Genomic DNA, 20,411 nt, shown 5'->3' on the forward strand with positions numbered 1-20,411 from the left:
CGGTGGTTTCTGAGCGCAGCGTGGCAGGCTCCCCCGCCGCAAAGCCCCGTCTGCTCACTGTCCCTTCGGTCCTTCCCGCTGCCTTGGCCAGGCCGCAGCCCCCAGCCCCGGCGACTGACTCGCCAGGGTCCGCCCCGCCGCGGCGGCCCGGGCCCGGCCGCTCCTCCCCCGATGATGTCACGTCCCTGGCCGCCCCTCGGCCAGCCGCGCCGCCCCGCCCCCGCCTCCCCCGGCCCCTAGTCCCCTGGGCCCGCCTGCTCCCGCCATCCCTCCTCCCGCGCGCGCTCCCTCCCTTCGGCTCCCGCTCCCCCGGGAGCGGCGGCGGCGGCGGGATGGCCCGGGCCCGCGGCCAGGCCCTGGGGAGCGGCGGGCGGCCGCGGCCGCGGCGGGGCGGCGCGGGAACCGGGCCCCGGGGGGAGTCGGCCGGGCTGCTGCTGCTGCTGCTCCAGGTGCTGCCGCCCGGGGCTGCGGCAGGGCCGGGGCGCCGGGGCAAGCGGGGCGCTGGCGGCGGCGGCGTCTGCTGGCCCGGCGCTGCCCCAGCCTTTCCCCGGGACGCGCGGTTGCTGCTGCTCCTGCCTCCCCTGCCGCCGCTGTCGCCTCCACCGCCGCCGCCGAGCTCCGTGCCTGCAGCCTCCGCCTCCCGGATGGTAATCAGCGCCCCGCGCCGGCGCCGCGGGCGGGCGGGAGGTGGGGGCGGCGAGGGGAAAAGGGCGGGCAGCCCCGCGCCCCCTCCTCGCCGGAGGCAGCTCCTAGGGCGCTCGGGCCCCCCCTCCGACGACCGCGGCCCTGGGCAGCCGCCAGAGCGCGCCTCTGGGGCGCCTCCGCGCGGACCGGGTGCCGGCTGCGCTCCCGCCCTCCCCACCCCGCTCACAGTCCGCCCGCCAGCGCTCAGGCCGCGGGGGAATCCCTCCATCTCCCCGCCCCGCGCCCCGGGAGGGGTGGGGACAGCGCTGGCGCTCGCGGACCCGCTTTCTCCGAGGGAGCGCCCCAGAGGCTAGTGCGCACTGAGCCGCCGGGACTCCGCGCTGCGCTGCCCTCTTAGAGGCGTCGGTGCCGTCGGGTCCCTGGGAGCTGAGACGCCCGCAGCCTCAGGGGGAGCGGATCCCCCTTGCTGGGGGCGCCCACCCACTGCGCGCCCTTATGTTCCCTGCGCAGGACGCTCTGCCCCGCGGCGGGCTGAACCTGAAGGAAGAGCCGCTACTGCCTGCAGGCCTGGGTTCGGTGCGCTCCTGGATGCAGGGAGCAGGCATCCTGGACGCCAGCACCGCGGCGCAGAGGTAAGCGCTCGGAAACGACCCAGTGCTCTGGGGTTGGACGGCTCCGCGCCGCCTTCGCTCAGCTAGCAGAGATGCTAAGGCGCGGGCTGGAGGGAGCCCTAACTCTGGACAGTCCCAGCAAGCTCTCCCGCCCACCCTGCCGGAGCGTCAGTGCTCTCTTCTGAGGATGTGGGGCGGGCAGGCCGGGGCGGGGCTTCTGCCTCCACTCCAGGCTGTCCCGGCTCTGACTTCTGACTATTGCAGGTGAGCCCGGCCACCCATGGCTCTAAGGAAAAGGTATCCCGCCTGCCCGCCGTTCTGAGCCAAGCCCCACAGCCACCCGCCGTGTAGGAACGGCCAACCCCTGCTTCCTGGGCAGTCCCAGTGCCTCTCCAGGTCCAATTCCGGGGTTCAAACCCTGCCCCCTTTCTGCTTTCCCACGCCCCTCAGTTGGCGGATGGGTGTGCTGGGCTGGAGAAGCGGCTGGGGGCTGAAGAATGGGAAAAGATGAGGCGGGCATCCCGCTTTGCTAGCTAGAGTGATTGGGGCTGGGAATGGGGCAGGGCCGCTCAGGTCCCGCCTCTTCTCAAGGTGTTTTTCTGGTGGGTCCTGCGGGAGGCTGGGTGTCCCTGGGAAGCCCGCACCCACACCCATCTCCTCTGACTCCTTTGCAGGAGTCTGGGCAGGGAGGCTGGGTGGGGGATGGACTCCTGGATTTGGAAAGGAAGTTTAAAGATGTGTTGACCTGCCTCCACAACACTAGGGCCCCCAGCTTTTTGTATCTCTAGTTGTGAGCATGGGAGGGCGGGGCGGGGGGGGTAGCATAGAGAGGTGCGGCCTCTGCAGACAGCTGGGGCATGTGAAAGCTGGGCTTCCCAGAGTCCGGAGCAGCTGCTTGTACAGCAGCCTGAAGGGATTCTCATAGGGGATTGCCTGGTGCCTAGGCCATATATTCACATCTCCTGTCCTGTCCAGGGGACACCACTCGGAGTCCAGCCCCAGCCTTACCCCTAACACACCTTGTTTCGTGCTCAAACTGAACCAGTGGTTCTGCTCGTCCTTTTATGACTGTCAGGAGGGAGCGGGGCGCGGGGGGAGAGGGAGTTCCCTCTGGAGTTCATCACTTCAAGAAGAGAAAGGTCTTGCCTCTGCATTAATTCACTCACGATATAATTATATTTCAGAAAATTGGAAAATAGGAAACAAAACCCCACCTCTCTAATACAACCACTGTCAACACTTTCTTCCCATCTTTCTTCTCATTGCCATGGTTTTTCCCCCTGTGCTATGCATACAATTTTGTATCCTGTTGTTTTTCGGTTGGTTCTGTTTTTTTTTTTTATTTAATTTGACATAATCCATTTCTTACTAGTAACATCGCCCTTACTAATAACCATGTATCTCTCCACCACTGGCTATGTGGTGAAAGCTCCTTATAACTGTGGATACGGAGCTCCAGTGGGGCCGCTGGGGTTTCAGGTTCCTCTTTCTCTCTGACCTGCCCCTGTGTCCCAGCCCCAGGCAGCAGGTTGGATGAGGGGGGAGCAGATGTGAAGGAGGCAAGTGCCCTTGTAGCTTCTGTGGGGGCAGGAAGTGTGAGGTGGGGCTCTGCCAGGGGATTAGGCCACCAGAAGTGTTGTCTTCACATTGGGGTCTTGACTGGTGCTTGGGGGTCAAATTTGAGTCCCCAGGGCCACACTGCTGGGCTCAGAAGGCTTCCCCAATTTGAAATGGGGCATTTCTTCAGGCCTGGGCTGCATATCTCCAATCCCAGAGACTTGTCTTAGGACACAGCCTGAGAGGCCCCCTCCTCCACATTTGAGTGACTCTGGGTCACCTCCTTCCAGAGAGCAGGCTAATCCTTTCTCCTCCTTCTTCCCCAAGCAGCCCAGCCTCTCTCCTGTTTGAATCTCAATCCCCAGCTGGTCTTGTGCTCATCCTAAAACAGCAACAACAAAACTTCTTTTCCTTTCCCTACCTCCCTCTTCAACCTCTGCCTGGTTCCTCTCCCTCTCATCTCTGAGAAACTTGCTCAGGAGCACTCCCCCCAAAGCTGCTTAGCTGTCTTTGATGCTCTCCTTTGCCCCATAGCCACCTGGTTGTCAAGGCTTCTGGAAGTTCCCTCTTGTGTCCTACTCCTAATCTCAGTGCCTACAGACATCTTTTAATGATGACATGCCCTCCACCACTTTCCTCTCTGGCTGATGGTTAACCTACCCTGGTTTCCTATTGTCCAACCTCAGCCTCTCACCCCTCCCCCAAACCATCTGCCATGCACTGGGGACCAAAGCAATATTTCCAAAGAACTTTTCTCTGCTCGTGTCCCTCTTCAGTTAAAAACTTCAGTGACTCCCTCTTCCTCCCAGATATTCAGCATTCAAGGCCCATCACAGTCTGATCCCAAATTTCCTTGCAGCCTTTGTATGATACTTGTCACTCAGCAATGTCTCTTGAAACAGTTCCCCTGTTCCTAGCACCCACATGCCCACCGAATAGTCTTACCCAGTACCTTCTCTCTCAGTGCCCTCCCACCCAACCCAAGGGAATGGTTTTTAGTGCTGCCTAAGGCCAGAGTCAGCTGTGCCCTGACTCTCCTGAGCTTCCTAGCCTGCTAGCCTGTTCCTTCAGAGCAAGGAGGGTGGCTTGTTCGTCTTGTGTCCACAGCACAAGGACAGGCTCGAGCAGTCAGTAGGGGGGCAATGAGCATCTGCTGAAGGAGACAGGAGTGCGTGTAATTCCCAAACCCCTTTCTGTTGGGCTCTCCTCTCCACTCTGGTGGTCTCCAGGATCTACCTGACCCCATGAACCAGGACTGGGGCAGCTGCTGCTCTCCAGCTCTGCAAAGCCAAGGTTTACAGAAGCTAGAGAAGGAGAAGCCCCAGAGCCTAAGGACAGTAGGGAGGTTCTGCAATAGGAAGGAATTTCTCAGCAAAAGAGGGATGGGCCCTAACCAGTTTGGCTCAGTGGATAGAGCATCGGCCTGTGGACTGAAGGGTCCGAGGTTCAATTCCGGTCAAGGGCATGTACCTTGGTTGCGGGCACATCCCCAGTAGGGGGTGTGCAGGAGGCAGCTGATTGATGTTTCTCTCTCATCAATGTTTCTAACTCTATTCCTCTCCCTTCCTCTCTGTAAAAAATAAAATATATTTTTTAAAAAAAGAGGGATGGGGGAAAGAGGGCCTGCATACCCTCACACTGGAGACAACAGTGGAGCGCAGGGAAGCCTGGTGCAGAGACTGGCAGGGTCTTCCAAGTGGAGAGCTCTGCACAGGACCCTGGCCATTGCCATGACCGCCCCCTCTCTGGGCCAATAGGACTTTAGCTCTGAGACCCATATCCCAGCTTCCCCTTCAGACCTACATCCTCTTGTTAGAGTGCTCAGCACAGAGGCAGCTACCCTGTCTTTCAATGTGATTCCCAGCCTGGGACCCATGGAGGACCCAGGCCAGCCTCCCCTCCAGCTGGTTCCATCGCACTTGCAGGGTCCTGAGAGGCAAGCCAGCTGGGGCTGCCTTTCCTGTAAGCAGCTGCAGGCTAGCCTCCCTGCTAGGAAATGCTTTTGTTTGCTTTAATAATTAATAGCCGCTCCTCAGTCTGGGACCTGGCAGACAGGCCTGTGGGTGGGTGGTGAGGGAGTGGGCAGAGAGAAGCAGGGTGGCCAGTCTTTTTCCTTCTTGTTTAGGGACCTTGGTGGCTAAGACAATTTCCTGGGGCAGGTGATCAGAGCAGCTGCTGGGGCAGTGGGGGCAGGGGATATGAAGCAGCCCCCAAGCCTCCTCTCCTTCCGGCAGGCATCTGTGGACATGGCTTCTGAACAGCTGCCTCTCTAGCCACTAGGTCCTCCTGTGGTCGAGGTGGGTGCACACCAGTGAGCTTCTGCTTTTATCTTCCCTGGTCTGTGGCACAGGTAGGCTCTGGGCATGTCGGGTTGGGCAGGACTAGGCCAGTAGATCTTGGCTAGGACCAGGAATGCCAGGCCCAGTTTGATGGTTACCAGCAGTCCCAGGGGCCCTGGGGATGCCTGCAGGGAGAATGGGGGCCAGTGGGATGCTTGGAGGAAGTGAGGATGCAGAGGAAAGCAAGGGGGCACTTAGGGAACCATGCCACGGTAGGGAAAGGACGAGCAGGATTTAGCAGAGACTTTAGGGAAATCTGAGACAAGGGTTCAGATGTAGTAGACATACATTTTTTGCTCCTTCCACTTTCGGGGGAGGGTGGTCATAAAACAGCCTCTCCTCATTTCTGATGACCTCAGGGCTTGTCCCCACTTCCCCAGCATCCCAGACTCCAAGAGGGATCAGGCCTAAGCCAAGGCACTGTCAGAACCTTGGGCTGTCAAGGAGGGTAAGAGGGAGGATTTGGTGCTGAGCAGGAGCAGGAAGAAGCCTGAGGGTGCCTCTGGGGGGAAGCCAAAGCTCCAGCTTCAGCCACTTGTCCTCTGTGGTTTGAGATACTTGTTTTAAATTGCTAGTGTTTATAATAACCATGTAGTCAAGGATGTGAGGAACCACTAGTGGCCTGAGAACAGAGCAGAGAAGGTGAGGGAGGTGTTGTCTGTACTACCCAGTCATGGCAAAGTCCAGCAGCTTCTGTGAGAAGGACTCTGGGGCATCCTGCTCAGCCTCACAAAGGAGCACCTCCAGGCACCGCTGGGTGGCCCTGGGACCACTGGGTGGCCCTAGCAATAACAGCCAGACAACTTGGCAGCCCCTAGTATGTCCCCATGTCACCCCTCTGTACTCTGGAGCACAGGCCACCTGAATGGCCCAGACTGTGAAGGTCAGGTTGTCCTTGAACTTGGACTCCTAGCACAGTGCTCAGGAAGCCCATGCACACACCATGTTTGCTACAAGGCAAGTGTCCTCCCACCAAAAACTAGCTGTGCAAACCACAGCTTTTTTTTTTTTTTTTTTTTTTTTGTCACAGTTGCCTTTAACTTTGGGCCTATTCCAGAACAGAAGATGGGAAGGGGGTGAGTGGGCCTGGTGGAAATATGGAAGTGACTACTTTCTCCTCCCATATCCTGGTTCTTTAGTACAGAGGCAAATGGCCCACCACTTCGGCTCCCTCCAGAGTTGGTAGGAAAGCACTAAAAGCCATTTGAACATTTTGTTGAAAACAGTATTTTTAAGAAAGTGAGATGTATAATTCGTTTTAGAGTGTTACAAAAAGTAGTTAATGTGGCTGTTTTCACCACTCAACTACATTTATCTGAAAAGGCCACTTGTGTGGCAGGCTTTGTGCTCTGATGATGCTAAGTGAATGAGCTGTTTCTGAATTAGAGGCCCCAACCACAAAGGTGCCAGGTGAGGTAGTTCTTGTGCCTGTCCGCTTCTATGGCTTCCATTACACCCTGGTAGTTGGCACCCCACCCATGTCCCCTCAGAGCCTCGTAAAGGGTCTGCTTCCCCTGGCAGTATCTGATTCCTAACACTTATTTAGGCTCCCAGGGCCTGTTCTGCCCACTTGCACATCAGGCCAGAAGTACCTGCGAAGAATTCCAGAAGCCCTCAGCCAATGGCTGGCTGGAGTCGGTGGATAAATACCCCAGTTCCCTCCAGCCTTCTGCGCAATAACTCCAAAGCACGTGCTCTCGACTGTTTCCAGAGCTCCCGGTGCGGTTGCCCACAGCAGCAACTTTTCACTAATGCACCCTTTATAAACCGCCTTTCCTTTTCTCTCTCACTCCCCACCTCCATCAGTGTTTCCCGACTCATCTCCCACATAAGCTTTGCATTTGAGGGTTCTGCTTCTGGGGAAACCCAAATAAAACACTTGCCTCTCCAGACTCCAGAGGCTCTACTCCAGTCTCCCTTCTTTTAGGTAAAGGAGTCATATGGATAAACATTCTTGCCGTTTCTCCCCACACTCTGAACTTAGGCAACCCCACTTTGGAGACCACAGAAGTTGGCCTTCATCTACATCTGTCTGCTTCTAAGCTAGTGAGAGAGTAGTGAGTGGTCCCACCTCCCACCTGTATCCCACACGTCTACGCCCAGGCCACGCGCAGCAGGGCTCTCAGACCTCTCCGCATCCCTGGCTCTCTTCTGAGTTTCTTTCTGTTCTTTAATTGTGGTTTGTTTTCTCATTACAAGAGCTTCAGCTATTCCCAAGGGGAGAAAAGCAAAATCCTCTCCTTCCCTCTCTCAACCCTCTCCTTTGGGGCATACAATTCCATTCAGGGATGTTGGTCGGTCACCTACTGCACCACTGGGGGTGGGAGTGGAGGTGCCTGGGGGGACCAGGAGAAGAAAGGCCTAGTCCGGACCAGCCTCTGATCCTCTCACTAATGTGCTGGTCCTTTGTCATTCTCTGTCTCTCAGTTCACAGGAATACTAGAATGTCTTTAAGCAAAACCTTTTCTATCTCACCTTGATCTCCTCACATATCTGGGTTTGAACTGGGTAAACTGGAGACATTCACAGAGCAGGAGCAGGTCTGGGTGTGCCCAGCAGGGGGCTTGCCCAATCTGCAGTCTCCTGGCCTGCAGGGGCTGCGGCTGTCTCACTGTTGTGTTCAGGACAGTGATCCTGTCTCACAGCTCTACACTAGCCACCTGGGCCCCATTGTTTTGCATGGGTGGGTGAGCCCAGGAGGATTGTGCCTCAGACCCACTAACCAAGGTGGGGAAGAGAGGATAATGCTGGGCTGACTCAGGGGAAGTGGGACTGAGCCTAATCCCTGTGGGGTGGGGCATAGGCCTATGAGACAGGAAAGCCCCTCCATACTCCCCAGCTGGCAGCACCAGTGTCACAGACCCCAAGCAAGAGTACCTAACCTCCCTCTCCAAGAATCTCCTCCTGTGGGGAGGGTGGACCCTGTGAAGGGAGCTTGGCTTGGGGCTTAGGCCAGGCTTCCCAGGTCTGGTTCTTAGGAGGCTGGCAGGAGCCAGCAGGTAGGCAGGACCCAGGACTGCCTGATATCTGCCACGAGGGATGGATGGGAGAGACCAGCATCGTTGGTTTACTCTTGGCCTGGGAAGTACAAGGGTGTCTGTGTAGAAAGGGTGTGTTGAGTGGTCTAGGGGATTGTGTTATTGCCCTGCATCCACCCTTCCTCTCTTAAGACCTTTTTTGCTTTTCTCTGCATCTTCACTCCCTGCTGTCTGAAAGCTTTCCAGTGTCTTTCCTGGGCTAGATGACAGAATAAAGGGCAGAGTGATGACAGAATAAAGGGCAGAGTGATCTGGGATGGTTCCGCAAGCCCACCCCTTCTGGCCTCCTCTCATCCCAGGTGGTCCTGGAACCTGTCCCTGGGAGCTTTTCTCCCCCCAAAGTGATCCTGGAGACTGGAGGGAGGAGTCAGGGTTGCTGCCTCATTAACATATTCATCAACAGTAATCAGGGACCTGCTGTGATCAAAGCCCTCTTGAGGGAATTTGGAGGGTCAAGGCCAGGACTTCAAAGGACTGTAGCCTGAGGGGGTAGCGGGGAGAGGGAAGAGGAAGGATGAGGGATTAAGGGAGAAGGATGTCCTTAGAGAAAGTAATTTGTGTAGAAAAACCTTTGGTGTGGAAAAGCTGTTGGTAGACCCCCTCCTCCTCATCTTGATCTGGACAAACCAGACCCATCACTTCTGCCTCTGGAACCAACATGTCACATGGTCCACTGGGGCTCCCAAGCAGGCTTTCAAGAGGAGAAACAATTTCCATTTTATTGTTTATGTATTTACTGTACTCTGGGAGAAAAACACAACAAGCCTCTCAACTCTCAAGCCCGTGACATCTCAGATATTATGGCTTCACAGGAAGCTGAATACGTTTATTTTGTTGTGTGTTTTTTTTTTTTTTTTATAGCAAAGGTGGAAATTTATTGAAGAAAAGTACAGACTCCCACGTGGGGAGCGGGAAAGAGTCCCCTTAAATTATATAAAGAAAAATCTTAAGTCGTGATGAATATGGCAGGTGTTGGCATGTCCGTGGTGGGACTCTGGTCTAAATGGCTCTCAAGGCAGTCCCACCACCCCATCCTCCTCTACCCCTGCTGCAGCCTCCCACTTTCCCACCACACTGCCCACCCGCCGGCAGCATCTTCTCAGCCCTGCCTGGCTTCAGACTCTTCGGGTGGCCTTTAGTCATGTTTCCCAAACCACATCCCTCAACAAAAGTGCTCCATAGTTGAGTAAGCATGGTGTCTCAGTTATCTACTGCCACATTAAAAAAAAAAAATTGCTCCAAAACTCAGCAACATAAGACAACAAATTTATTATCTCACACAGTTTCTGAGAGTCAGGCATCAGGGAACAGCATAGGTGGGTGGTTCTGGCTCAGGGTTTCTTTTTTGTATAAGCAAGTAAATTATTTTTTAAATTAAGATATAATTTGACACAAAATTATATTAGTTTCAGGTGTACAACATAATGATTCAATATTTGTATGTATTTATTTCAAAATGATCACCACAGTAAGTCTAGTTAACATCTATTACCACACAGTGGCTCAATGCATGAAATTCGTGCAAGAGAAGGCCTTCCTTCCCCTGGCTGCTGGCACTGCTTCCCTCTGGCACCTGGGACCCCGACTTCCCTCACAGCCCCTGCTTCGGCTTCATGTCAGGAAGGTCATCCGATCTAATTAGCATATTACACTTTTGTTATTATAGATAAGCCATGGCTCAGGGTTTCTTATGAAGCTGCAGTCAAGGTGACAGCCTGGGCTGCCATCATCCGAAGGCTTGATGGGGGCTGGTGGATCTCCTTCCAAGGTGTCACTCAAGTTAGTGCTGGCTGTCGACAGGAGGCCTTGGGTCTTCTCCACATGGACCCTCCATAGGGCTGCTTGACTGTCCTCGCAACATGCCAGCCAGCTAGAACAAGGCAGAAGCCACAGTGTCTCTTATGACCCAACATTGGAACTCATATGCTATCACTAGTGCATATGTATCAGCCACACAGACCAGTCCTGATACAGTATGTGAGGGGACTACGCAGGGCATGAATACCAGGAGGTGAGGATCCTGGGAAACCATCTTTGAGGCTGGCTACCACACACCAGGAGCATCAGCTTGAGCCAGGCCAAGTGGGGTCCATTCCTGGGGGGTGTCCCAGGCCTCCCCATACACAAATGTATGCTATAGAGCCCCATTTCCCAGCAAGTGTGGCCATAGCAGCCTTTTGTAAAGGAAGGATCTGGAGCTACAAGAGATCTAAGAAATATACTTTGGAATACCTTGACCCAGAAAAGGAAGTCTAAACTCTTGTTTTTTGTGTCCCTGCATAGTCTAGCACTTTCAATATAGCCTTTTGTCTCCTCACTTCACTTTTTGAAATCTGTAGTCCGGTGACACTAATACTCACACCTACTGCCATTTCTTATGCTGTTTGGTCTGCTCTTTTGTGGAGAAGACCCGAAGGTCCATGAGGAGAAGACCTGTTGAACTCTTATCCATTCCTCAAGGACCAGATAAATAAAGGCCACCATCTCCATAAATCTTTCCCTCATCTCTCACAGAAAGAAGTCATTTTTTTCTTCCTTTGCTTCTATAGTTTTTAATATAGTAACATCTTTTGCAGGGCACACAACACTTTGTCTTGGGTTACAGCTCTCTGTCTTCCCTCCCCTTCCAGGCATTTAACTCCCACCCCCCTCAGTGCCATGTGTTCAGTGCTTGGTACATCATTGGAGTTCAGGAAATATTTGGTGAAAAGGGTCCTTCTCCTCCTCTTGCCCTCACCTGGCCATGCTTCTGAAAATAGTTCCTGGTGACCCAGGAGAAAGCCCTTGACAAGGCCAGACCGAAAGATCCTCCTGCCCAGGGAGCCAGGGGCTGTCTTTCCCACAGCATGGAGGCTGGTCCCTCCACACCTGGAGAGGCGCCCCCTGCCTTCCAGCCAAAGCCGAGATGCAGGCTGGGCAGACGAATGGCCCTGAGCCAGTTTGATGTCTCTGAGGGTCCGATGGATATCATCATCTCCCAGGCAATGCTGCAAGCTCCTGTACACAGCCATGGCCTGGGTTACGGTGGGGTATTTCTTCCAGAACCTGCTAACTGCCCCTTGGTGCCCTAAAGGGCAATCACAGGAGCCCCTGGTCAGTAACATGGGTTGTTCATGCATTTTGTTTTGGAGATCAGCCTTTCAAAATGTGGGGCCCAAGGAGAAGCCTGGGAGGGAGCCTGGCTGGGACAACTTCGCTGCCACTGCCTGTTCCCAGGAGAGCAGGCTGAGTGACGGCGGGGCTGAGAGGCTCCTGCCTGGGGTGCAGTGATCCTGGCAAACAGGCCCATCCAATTTACTCCTTGCCCAGAGCAGAGCCAAATCCTGGCCAGCCCCACCACCTGGCCAGAGGCGATGGGGTCCTTCTCGCTGAGAGCACTTCCGGTGGTTTCCTGCTCCTCTCTTCCCACAGTGGCGTGGGCCTGGCACGAGCACATTTTGAGAAGCAGCCTCCCTCCAACCTCAGGAAATCCAACTTCTTCCACTTCGTGCTGGCCATGTATGACCGGCAGGGGCAGCCTGTGGAGGTGGAGCGCACGGCCTTCATCGACTTCGTGGAAAAGGACCGAGTGAGAGGCTCGTGGGCTCAGCTGGGACAGAGCATGGTGGGGGAGGGGACAGAAGGGCTTCAGGGATTCCCTCCCACAGGGGCAGATGAATGGATAGACCGTGGAGAAGTAGAGAAGGAAGGTGGTGTGAATGGATGGAAGGGAGGGAAAGTGGGTGGGTGTAAAGAGGAAGGCTGGGTGGGGGAATCCCTGGGAGCATCCTCCCCATCTTGGCCCTGTAGGAACCTGGGGCTGAAAAGACGAACAACGGGATCCATTACCGCCTCCGGCTGGTGTATAACAATGGTGAGTGAAGCCCCACGAGACACAAAATACCCCGTTGCAGGGCTGAGGAGGCCCCTGCCTCCAGGTGGGGAGAGTGTGGAGTGTGCTCCAGTCATCAGAGGCCACAGATGCTCCCCATACAGCAAGCCCTCTCCACCTTTCCACCCTCAGGACTTCGGACAGAGCAGGACCTCTATGTGCGTCTCATTGACTCCATGTCTAAGCAGGTGAGCCAGCCCAGGGGTGCTCTGGCCTTCTAGGACCCCCATCTCTGGTGGTGTGAGTGAGCGTCCTCATCCCTGCCTCCACCTCCCCAGTGGTCTGGCTCCCTCAGTTCTTACCCCAGCCTGTGTGGTCCTTGCCCTCTAGCCTAGAAAAAGGCAATATTTGTACAAAGACCTCATCCTAGGTCATGTTCCCTGGAAGCCCAGCCTAGACAGGGATTCAGCTGTACAAGGTTTATTGGGGAGGCAGTCAGGGGCTCTCAGGAGAAGAGAGGGAGGGAAGCAGAGTAGGGCAGGGGATGCTCAGCATGGATGGGGTCTCAGCTGCAGTCCAACCTCAGCCTGATCCACAGGGAGCCCTGGAGAAGGAATGACAACAGAGTTGTCCCCCGGAGGCAAGGAAGCCAGGATTCTGTACCCTGTATGAGTCAGTAATTGGCTAGGGAACACTCCCAAGGGGAGCTTGTAACCTTCCAGACATTTTCAGGCAAAGGCAGTGCCTATGTGTGAGAACCAGTCTCAAGAGAAAACACATAGCAGCCAGCACTAACTGCAACTGGGGGAGGGGGAGTGCATTGGTCCAGGAAAGGGGATGAGGTGGGGCCCAGAGCTTCTACTGCAGACCCTCAGCACCTGCTGACGTGGAAGGTCACAGGAAGGAGGCTCAGGGGCCAAGGTCCGCAGGGGCTCAGGAAGACTGATACCCGAATGAGCCCTGATGGGCTCTTGCTGAGGCAGAGCTGCAAGTCTCTTGCAGAGAAGTTGGGAGTGTACCTAAACAGGGAGCCGAGCTGAAATGGGCCTATCAGTGGCCCTGGATGCCAGTGGGTACTTGGGCTTTCCAGCAGTTTCTATCCAATCCCAGGACAGAGGGAGAAATGGTTTCTTTCTAGAAACTCTGTGGTTGCCGTCATGGGGGAGGCAGACCAGGCAGGTAGTGACAAAGAGGGATTGTGTGGGGGATAAGTGGAAGTGGTTGCAGGGAGTCCAGAGAAAGAAGGACCCCACAAGTGGGAGATGGCTGGGAGGCTCAGGGGTTATAAAGTGGGAAACTAGATTTGCAGTTTAGGAAGCTTACTCCTTGCTTCAGGGCAGAGGGTGGAAGTGGGCAGGGAAGGGGGTGTGAGTGAGGAAACTGACCCACTAGTCCAAGGGGGAGACCCTGGCCTGGGCTGGGGTGGTGATAAGGATGGGAGAGGGGGAGTCTGATTAACCAGCTGGGATAGCGTAGAGGACAATGTTTGTGAGCAGAAGCGGAGGTCCACAAAGGCCATGGGAAGCGTGGGGATGAGTATCTACCCCCATCCCCACCTCACCTTGGTCCTTGGTCCCAAGCAGAGCTGGACCTGGAAAGAGCTGCCTGTGGACAAACAGAATCTTTAGAGTTCGTGCCACTGTTGTCTGTCCTGGTGGTAATCCTGGTTTGGGGAGCCAGGCTCCCGGTTCCTGCTCTCACTCCTAGGCCCCCCGCAGAGTGACTTAGAGGGTATGGTGTTCCCAGGGGGCAGGGCCCATCTCCCCCCTGCACTGGGTCATAAGAGGAGCCTATAGCCACTTGAGCCTGTGCCCTTCCTCCCTCCCCCAGGCCATCATCTATGAGGGGCAGGACAAAAACCCGGAGATGTGCCGCGTGCTGCTCACCCACGAGATCATGTGCAGGTGAGAAGGGCTGGCTCACTTGCACCTTGACCCTTGGCCGAGATTTTGTCAAGGACCCCCACCAGGCCCTGCCCACTGCCACTGCCACCACCGCCCTCCTTGCTGCTCCCTGGGAAAGCCTGGGGGGGAAGGGGAGGCGATGAGGAAAGAGGGAGGCCCCTGGGCACAGTGCTGGCTGAGGAGAGGGTCCTTGAGGCCCCATTAACCTGGCCTGTTTATGTGGCTTCTCCAAGTGTTTTTGTAAGAGAAGCCTCCAGCCACTGCTGGGAAGCTTAACTAATAAAGCTCCGGGGAGGGCTCTCTGGGGATGTGGGGGCAGGGCCTGGGCCTCCTGGATTCCCTCCAGAGCAGGAGAGAGGAAACTTTGCTGCCTCCTACTTGACCCTGGGGCACTTCCTAGGTGAAGGCATGGGGGAGTGGGGGGCACACAGCTGTTGGCTCCCCTTCCCCATCACCACAAGGCGTGGCATTTCTAGGCAAGGTCTCCCCAGGAGATGCCAGTCAGACAGAGTCCAGTTCCTCATACATGGAAAAGAGAATACAATGTTCAAAAATCTGGTTGGATAAAAAATTTTAATTAGAAAAAAAAGATTAAAAAAAATCTGGTTGGGATGATGGCTGCCTCTGGGAAGAGTAGTGACGTGACAAGGAGGGGGCTCAGGAGGCTTCTGGGGCACTGGGCACTACGTGGTGTTGGTCAGGGGGCTGGGTAGATGGGCAGGTTCACCATGTGACGATTCCTGAGCTGCATGCTTACCATCTGAGCTGTCTCTGTGTGAATAAAAAGAGAGAGTGAGAGGCCCTGTGGGTGGCCAGCCGCCTGCCCTTTCCTGCATCCTCCAGCAGCAGCATACCTTAGGGATAACCTTATCCCCTGGGCTGGGCTCTCCAGGTACCTGTGGCAGGACCCTCACTGCCTTTCTCCCCCAGGTCCCTGGGAGTGAGCCCCTCTGGCCCTAGGATTCCATACACACACACACACACACACACACACACACACACACACACACTGTTATCTCCCTCTCCTTCACTCCCTTTCTCCTTCCCTCCTTCATCTTTCCATCAGCCGGTGCTGTGACCGGAAGAGCTGTGGCAACCGGAATGAGACACCCTCAGACCCCGTCATTATTGACAGGTACAGCTAGGGGAGGCCTGGGAGCTGCAAGGCCTGAGCAGTCTGGGCTCAGTCACAGAGTGGTGGTGGCTCCAGGGAAGGATGGAGCTGCCCACCCACTCTTTCACCCCCATGTTGGTGGCTCTCAGCAGAAAAAAACTGTCAGACACCAGGGAGCCGCCAGCCATGGCCCCTGAAGGAAGCCTTTGTGGCAAACTTTCTGGGGCTAGGCTTAGGAGCTGTATTCCCTGAGGGAGCCTGGGAAGGGGAAGGGATAGGGGAGGGGAGTAGGATGTGAACTTGCAGCATAGAGAGGCTGGGAAAATGAAGGGACTGGAGTGGGCAGGGCAGGGAAAGCTGGGTTCCAGTCCACGTGCCACCTCTGCACTGTTTGACTTGACTTCTCTGAATGTCCCTTTCCTTAGTTTGAAAACTGGAGAAATACTTGACAGGTTTCAAGGATTGCCAAGGTGATGCATATAAAAATTTATTCTTACCCTAGCCGGTTTGGCTCAGTGGATAGAGCATTGGCCTGCGAACTGAAAGGTCCCAGGTTCGATTCCGGTCAAGGGCACATGCCCGGGTTGTTGGCTCGATCCCCCGTGGGGGACTTGCAGGAGGCAGCCGATCCATGATTCTCATCACTGATGTTTCTCTCTCTCCCTCTTCCTTCCCCTCTGAAATCAATAAAAATATATTTTTAAAAAAATTATTTTCCCACCATGATTTTTAAAAATTAATTTTTTGAATAAGAAATACATATATAAGGTAAAAAAATTCGAAAGGTATTACAAAAGAGTAAATGATGAAAAGTAAGTCTGCCCCACTGCTATGTATACCATGCTACACACACTCTTTTGTATTTTACCTTTTTAAAAAGAACTAACATATATATACAGGGTGGGGCAAAATTAGGTTTACAGTTGTGAGTACATGAGATGCAGAGTTTATTCTTGCATTATTTACTAATTATTATATTATTTTCCATATGAACAACTATAAAGCTACTTTGGCCCCACCTTTTATATATTAAAAGTCATTCCAGCCCTAACCAGTTTAGCTCAGTGGATAGAGTGTTGGCCTGGGGACTGAAGGTCCTGGGTTCGATTCCCAGTCAGGGCACGTGCCTGGGTTGAAGGCTTGATCCCCAGTAGGGGGCTGGCAGGAGACAGCTGATCAATGATTCTCTCTCATCATTGATGTTTCTATCTCTCTCTCTCTCTCCATTCCTGTCTGAACTCAATAAAAATGTATTTTTTTTAAAAAAGTCATTCCAGCCCTGACTGGTTTGGCTCGGTGGATAGAGCGTTGGTCTGCGGACTGAAAGGTCCCAGGTTCGATTCCGGTCAAGGGCATGTACCTTGGTTGCGGGCACATCCCCAGTAGGAGGTGTGCAGGAGGCAGCTGATGGATGTTTCTCTCTCATCATTGTTTCTATCTCTCTATCCCTCTCCCTTCCTCTCTGTAAAAAATCAATAAAATATATTTTAAAAAAATAAAAAATAAAAAATAAAAAAGTCATTCCATACTGGAACATAAACTCTGCCTTGTTCTTGTAATAGATAAAACATTCACAAAGTACAGATTTTTAAATTGAAAAGGATTTACAGCAAAATCTCCTACCTCTGCCTCTGATCCATCCATCGCCCTCCAAATAAGCAATCACTGTTAGCAGTGTCTTGTGTATTCTTCCTGAAATAGTCTGTGCATACACAAGAAAACACAGATATACGTTATTTTGCACCTTTCCCTTTATTTTTATAAAGGGTGGCATATTAAATGTACTTTCAGCACCTTTCTAAAAAGTGGGCACATGGTGGTATATATCTATCTGGAAGCTTATATCAGGACACGAGAAGTTTCTTTATTCTTTTTTGTGCTACTATAAAATATTCCATTGTATGGATAAACTGAAATTTCTTTAAATGGTCTCTATAGCTCTACATTTTGGCTGTTTTTATTCTTTTTCAGGGATAAAATATGCTGCAGTGAATTAATTTGTGTAATTTTGCACATGTATGAATTTTATGAACGATATTACAAGAAGTAGAATTACTGGGTCAAAAGATAGGTGCATTTATAATTTTGATAGTTATTGCCTGTTTACCCTCTGTAGAGATTATACCGATTGGCATTCATACCAACAATTTTGAGAATGCCTATTCTCCACACTCTTGCCAATTATGTATGTTGTTTATTCATTCAACAAATAATTTTTTAAAATAGATTTTTATTGATTTCAGAGAGGAAGGGAGAGGAAGAGAGATAGATAGAAACATCAATGATGAGAGAGAATCATTGATCGGCTACCCTCCTGCACGCCCCCTACTGGGGACTGAGCCTGCAACCCAGGTATGTGCCCTGACCGGGAATCAAACCCTGACTTCCTAGTTCAGTGGTCGGCAAACCGCGGCTGAAGAGCCACATGCGGCTCGCGAGCCACGGTTTGCTGCTCTGTTGACTAATGAGTTTGCCGACCACTGTCCTAGTTCATAGGTTGACGCTCAATCACCGAGCCACACCAGCTGGGCAACAAATAATTTTTTAACATCTACTCTGTGCCATGGTGTCTTCTATATGCTGTGGATTAAGCAGTGATGAAAATAGACAAAAAGCTTTGTGTTCATGGGCTTACGATCTATTAGGTGAGATGGACATGAGCTGAGTGGATAAAACAGATAGCATGTTAGGTGGCGATAACAGCTAATGAGAAAAAGAGGGCCATCGGGAGAGGTCAGAGCGTGCCCAGGAAGGGAGTGCTGCAGTTTTAGATGATGGAAGGAAGGCTTCACTGAAAAGATGACATTTGAGCCAAGACCTAAAGGAAGTAAGGGAATGAGCCACGTATGAATCAGGAGGGGAAATGTTCCTGGCAGGAGGGTACCTGGTGTGTTTAAGGAACAGCAAGATGGCCCAGGTGACTGGAGAAGGTGATGTCAGAGGGTTAATGGTGGGGCAGGAGGAAGGCAAGATTACGCAAGGCCTTGTAGGCTGCGTGTGGGCCATGCATATAGGCCCTTGAAAGGACTTTGGCATTCATTCTGAATGATGTGGATGCCATTGGGGGATTTTGAGAAGAATGATATGACCTGATTTATATTTCAGCAAGGTCACTGTAGCTCCTCTGTTGAAGATGACCTGTAGGAGGCGACGGAGGAAGCAGGGAGATGCTTTAGGAAGCCATTTCAGTTTTCCCGGTGAGAGATGATGGAGGCTAAGACCAAGGATGTTGTAAGAAGAGGTTGTAAGAAGTGGTTAGATTCGGGATGTATTTCACAAGGTGTGTTATGGAAGGAGAGACAAAGTTACAGAGAGAAGTCAGTGATGTCTCCAAGGTTTCTGATGTGTACAACTTAGAAAGAACTTTTGTTTACTGAGAAGGAGGAGATTTCAGGGGGAGCAGGTTTGCGAGTAGGAAAATCGGGAGTTTGGTTTTGGATGTGTTCTGTTTAAGATGGGAATGTTGAAAAGCAGCTAAAAATATGAGTATGGCCCGGCCCGGCTTGGCTCAGTGGTTGAGCGTCGACCTATGAACCAGTTCACAGTTCGATTCCTGGTCAGGGCACATGCCCAGGTTTTGGGCCCAGCGTGGGGCATGCAGGAGGCAGCTGATCAATGATTCTCTCTCATCATTGATGTTTTTATCTCTTTCTCTCTTTTCCTCTCTGAAATCAATGAAAATATATTAAAACAAAATAACAACAACACATGAGTATGGTTCTCAAGGGAAAGATCCAGGCTGCAGATAGAAATTTGAATGAATGAAATCATGGAGGGAATGAGTATTAACAGAAACTAGAACAGGTTCAAGAACTTAATGCTGGGGTATCTAGTGTTTGTAGATCATAGAGATATGGAAGTAGCAATGAATGAGAAGGAGCGGCCAGTGTAGGCAGAGGGAATCAGGGGAGTACAGTACCCTGGATAAGGAAATATTCCAAAAAGGACACAGTGGTCAGCTGCATCCCATGCTGCTTGTGGATAAGATAAAAAGGACCAAGGATTGACCACTGGATTTAGCAACATGGGGAACATTGGTGACATCAATAACAGCGATTTCCATGGAGTGGAGAAGCAGAAGTCTGACAGGGTAGGTTTAAAAAAGAATGGGAGGCCCCAGCCAATTTGGCTCAGTGGATAGTGTGTCTGAAGGGTCCCAAGTTCGATTCCAAGAGCACATGCCTGGGTTGTGGGCTCTATCCCCAGTAGGGGGTGTACAGGAGGCAGCTGATCAATGGTTCTATCTCATCATTGATGTTTCTATCTCTCTCTCTTCCTTCCTCTCTGAAAGCAATAAAAATAAAAAAATAAAAGAATCACTTTAAAAAAAATGAATGGGAGAAGAGAAATTAGAGACAATGACTAGAGGAATTCTTTTGAGTTTTGCTGTAAAGGGGTCAAAGAAATGTGGTGCTGGCTGGAGCACAATATAAGGCCAAGAAAAAATATATAGCTTGTTCATATGCTGATGAGAAGAACTCAGTAGGAAAGGGGGAAATGATGATGCAAGAGTTAGAAGAGAGACTTGCTAAAACCACGTCCTTTAGCTGGCAAAGGGCATGGGACCCTGTGCACAGGACTGGTTTTAGCTGAAAGCACAAAGTTATCCATGGAAACAGCAGTGAAGATGGAAAACCGAGGCTCAGATATGGGTAAACGGGTATATACAATGTGGGAGCTTGCAGACATTCTCTTCTGATTGCTTTGTTTTCTCAGAAAAATAAGAAGCAAGGTCAACAGTTGAGGATGAGGATGGAAAGGGAGACATTAGGGCATAAAATAGTTGTCCAGGGGAGTGAATGGGCCATGGAAATGTTGTGTGATTGCCAAGAAGCACTAAGGACCCGCCTGAGGTTTGTGGTCATAAATTTTAAGTGAGAACTTTCTCCAGCCATGCAGAGCTGCACACATGCAGGTACAATGAAACATGAGAGGGCAAGAGAGTGAACATGTATGCAAGGGGTGTTTACCAAATGGAACAAGAAATTTAAGCTGGTTAAGGAGAGGACTGTGGGAGAGTGAAGAGAAAGCAAGATAAATGGAACATGGGTTCCGATGGAGCCAAAGAATTATTGGAGTTGCGGTACTAGCAGGAGGTTAGAGAGTGGGCTGCCTATAGGTAGGATTATTTGGGGATTGCCTTCATTGGTATTGTGTGACCTAGGGAGGCTGGAGACAAGGCTGTTGCAGGAGAGATGCTCAAGGAGTGGAGAAGAGAATGTGTTGGAAGCATTATATATCCATATTGATATTGAAATCACCAAGAATTATGACAGGACCAATGTTCAAGAGCATATATAGCGATCCAGGAATAAAATCTTCAAGGAATAAAGGCAGTTGATCTCAGGGTTGAGAAATGACTGCAACAAGCAGTGATTGCCATAATTTTTCC

General features: G+C 52.3%; 1 protein-coding gene across 4 annotated transcripts in view; it reads left to right on the plus strand.

The window, feature by feature from the left end:
* Nucleotides 1-245: 245 nt before the first annotated feature.
* Nucleotides 246-20,411, plus strand: part of EBF4 (EBF family member 4) — a 54,449-nt gene continuing 34,283 nt past the window's right edge. For all 4 annotated transcript variants that reach the window (XR_013961405.1, XM_080684070.1, XM_080684071.1 and 1 more), the window contains exons 1-7: nt 246-647; nt 1,156-1,277; nt 11,602-11,758; nt 11,980-12,043; nt 12,194-12,249; nt 13,832-13,905; nt 14,972-15,040. Coding sequence is in view for 3 of the 4 variants with exons in the window: in XM_080684070.1 (XP_080540196.1) it covers nt 333-647; nt 1,156-1,277; nt 11,602-11,758; nt 11,980-12,043; nt 12,194-12,249; nt 13,832-13,905; nt 14,972-15,040 (857 nt within the window). In the remaining variant the exon portion in view is untranslated. The remainder of the gene's footprint in view (nt 648-1,155; nt 1,278-11,601; nt 11,759-11,979; nt 12,044-12,193; nt 12,250-13,831; nt 13,906-14,971; nt 15,041-20,411) is intronic.

The sequence above is a fragment of the Plecotus auritus genome (assembly GCF_963455305.1).
Source record: "Plecotus auritus genome assembly, chromosome: 8".
Lineage (NCBI taxonomy): Eukaryota > Metazoa > Chordata > Mammalia > Chiroptera > Vespertilionidae > Plecotus > Plecotus auritus.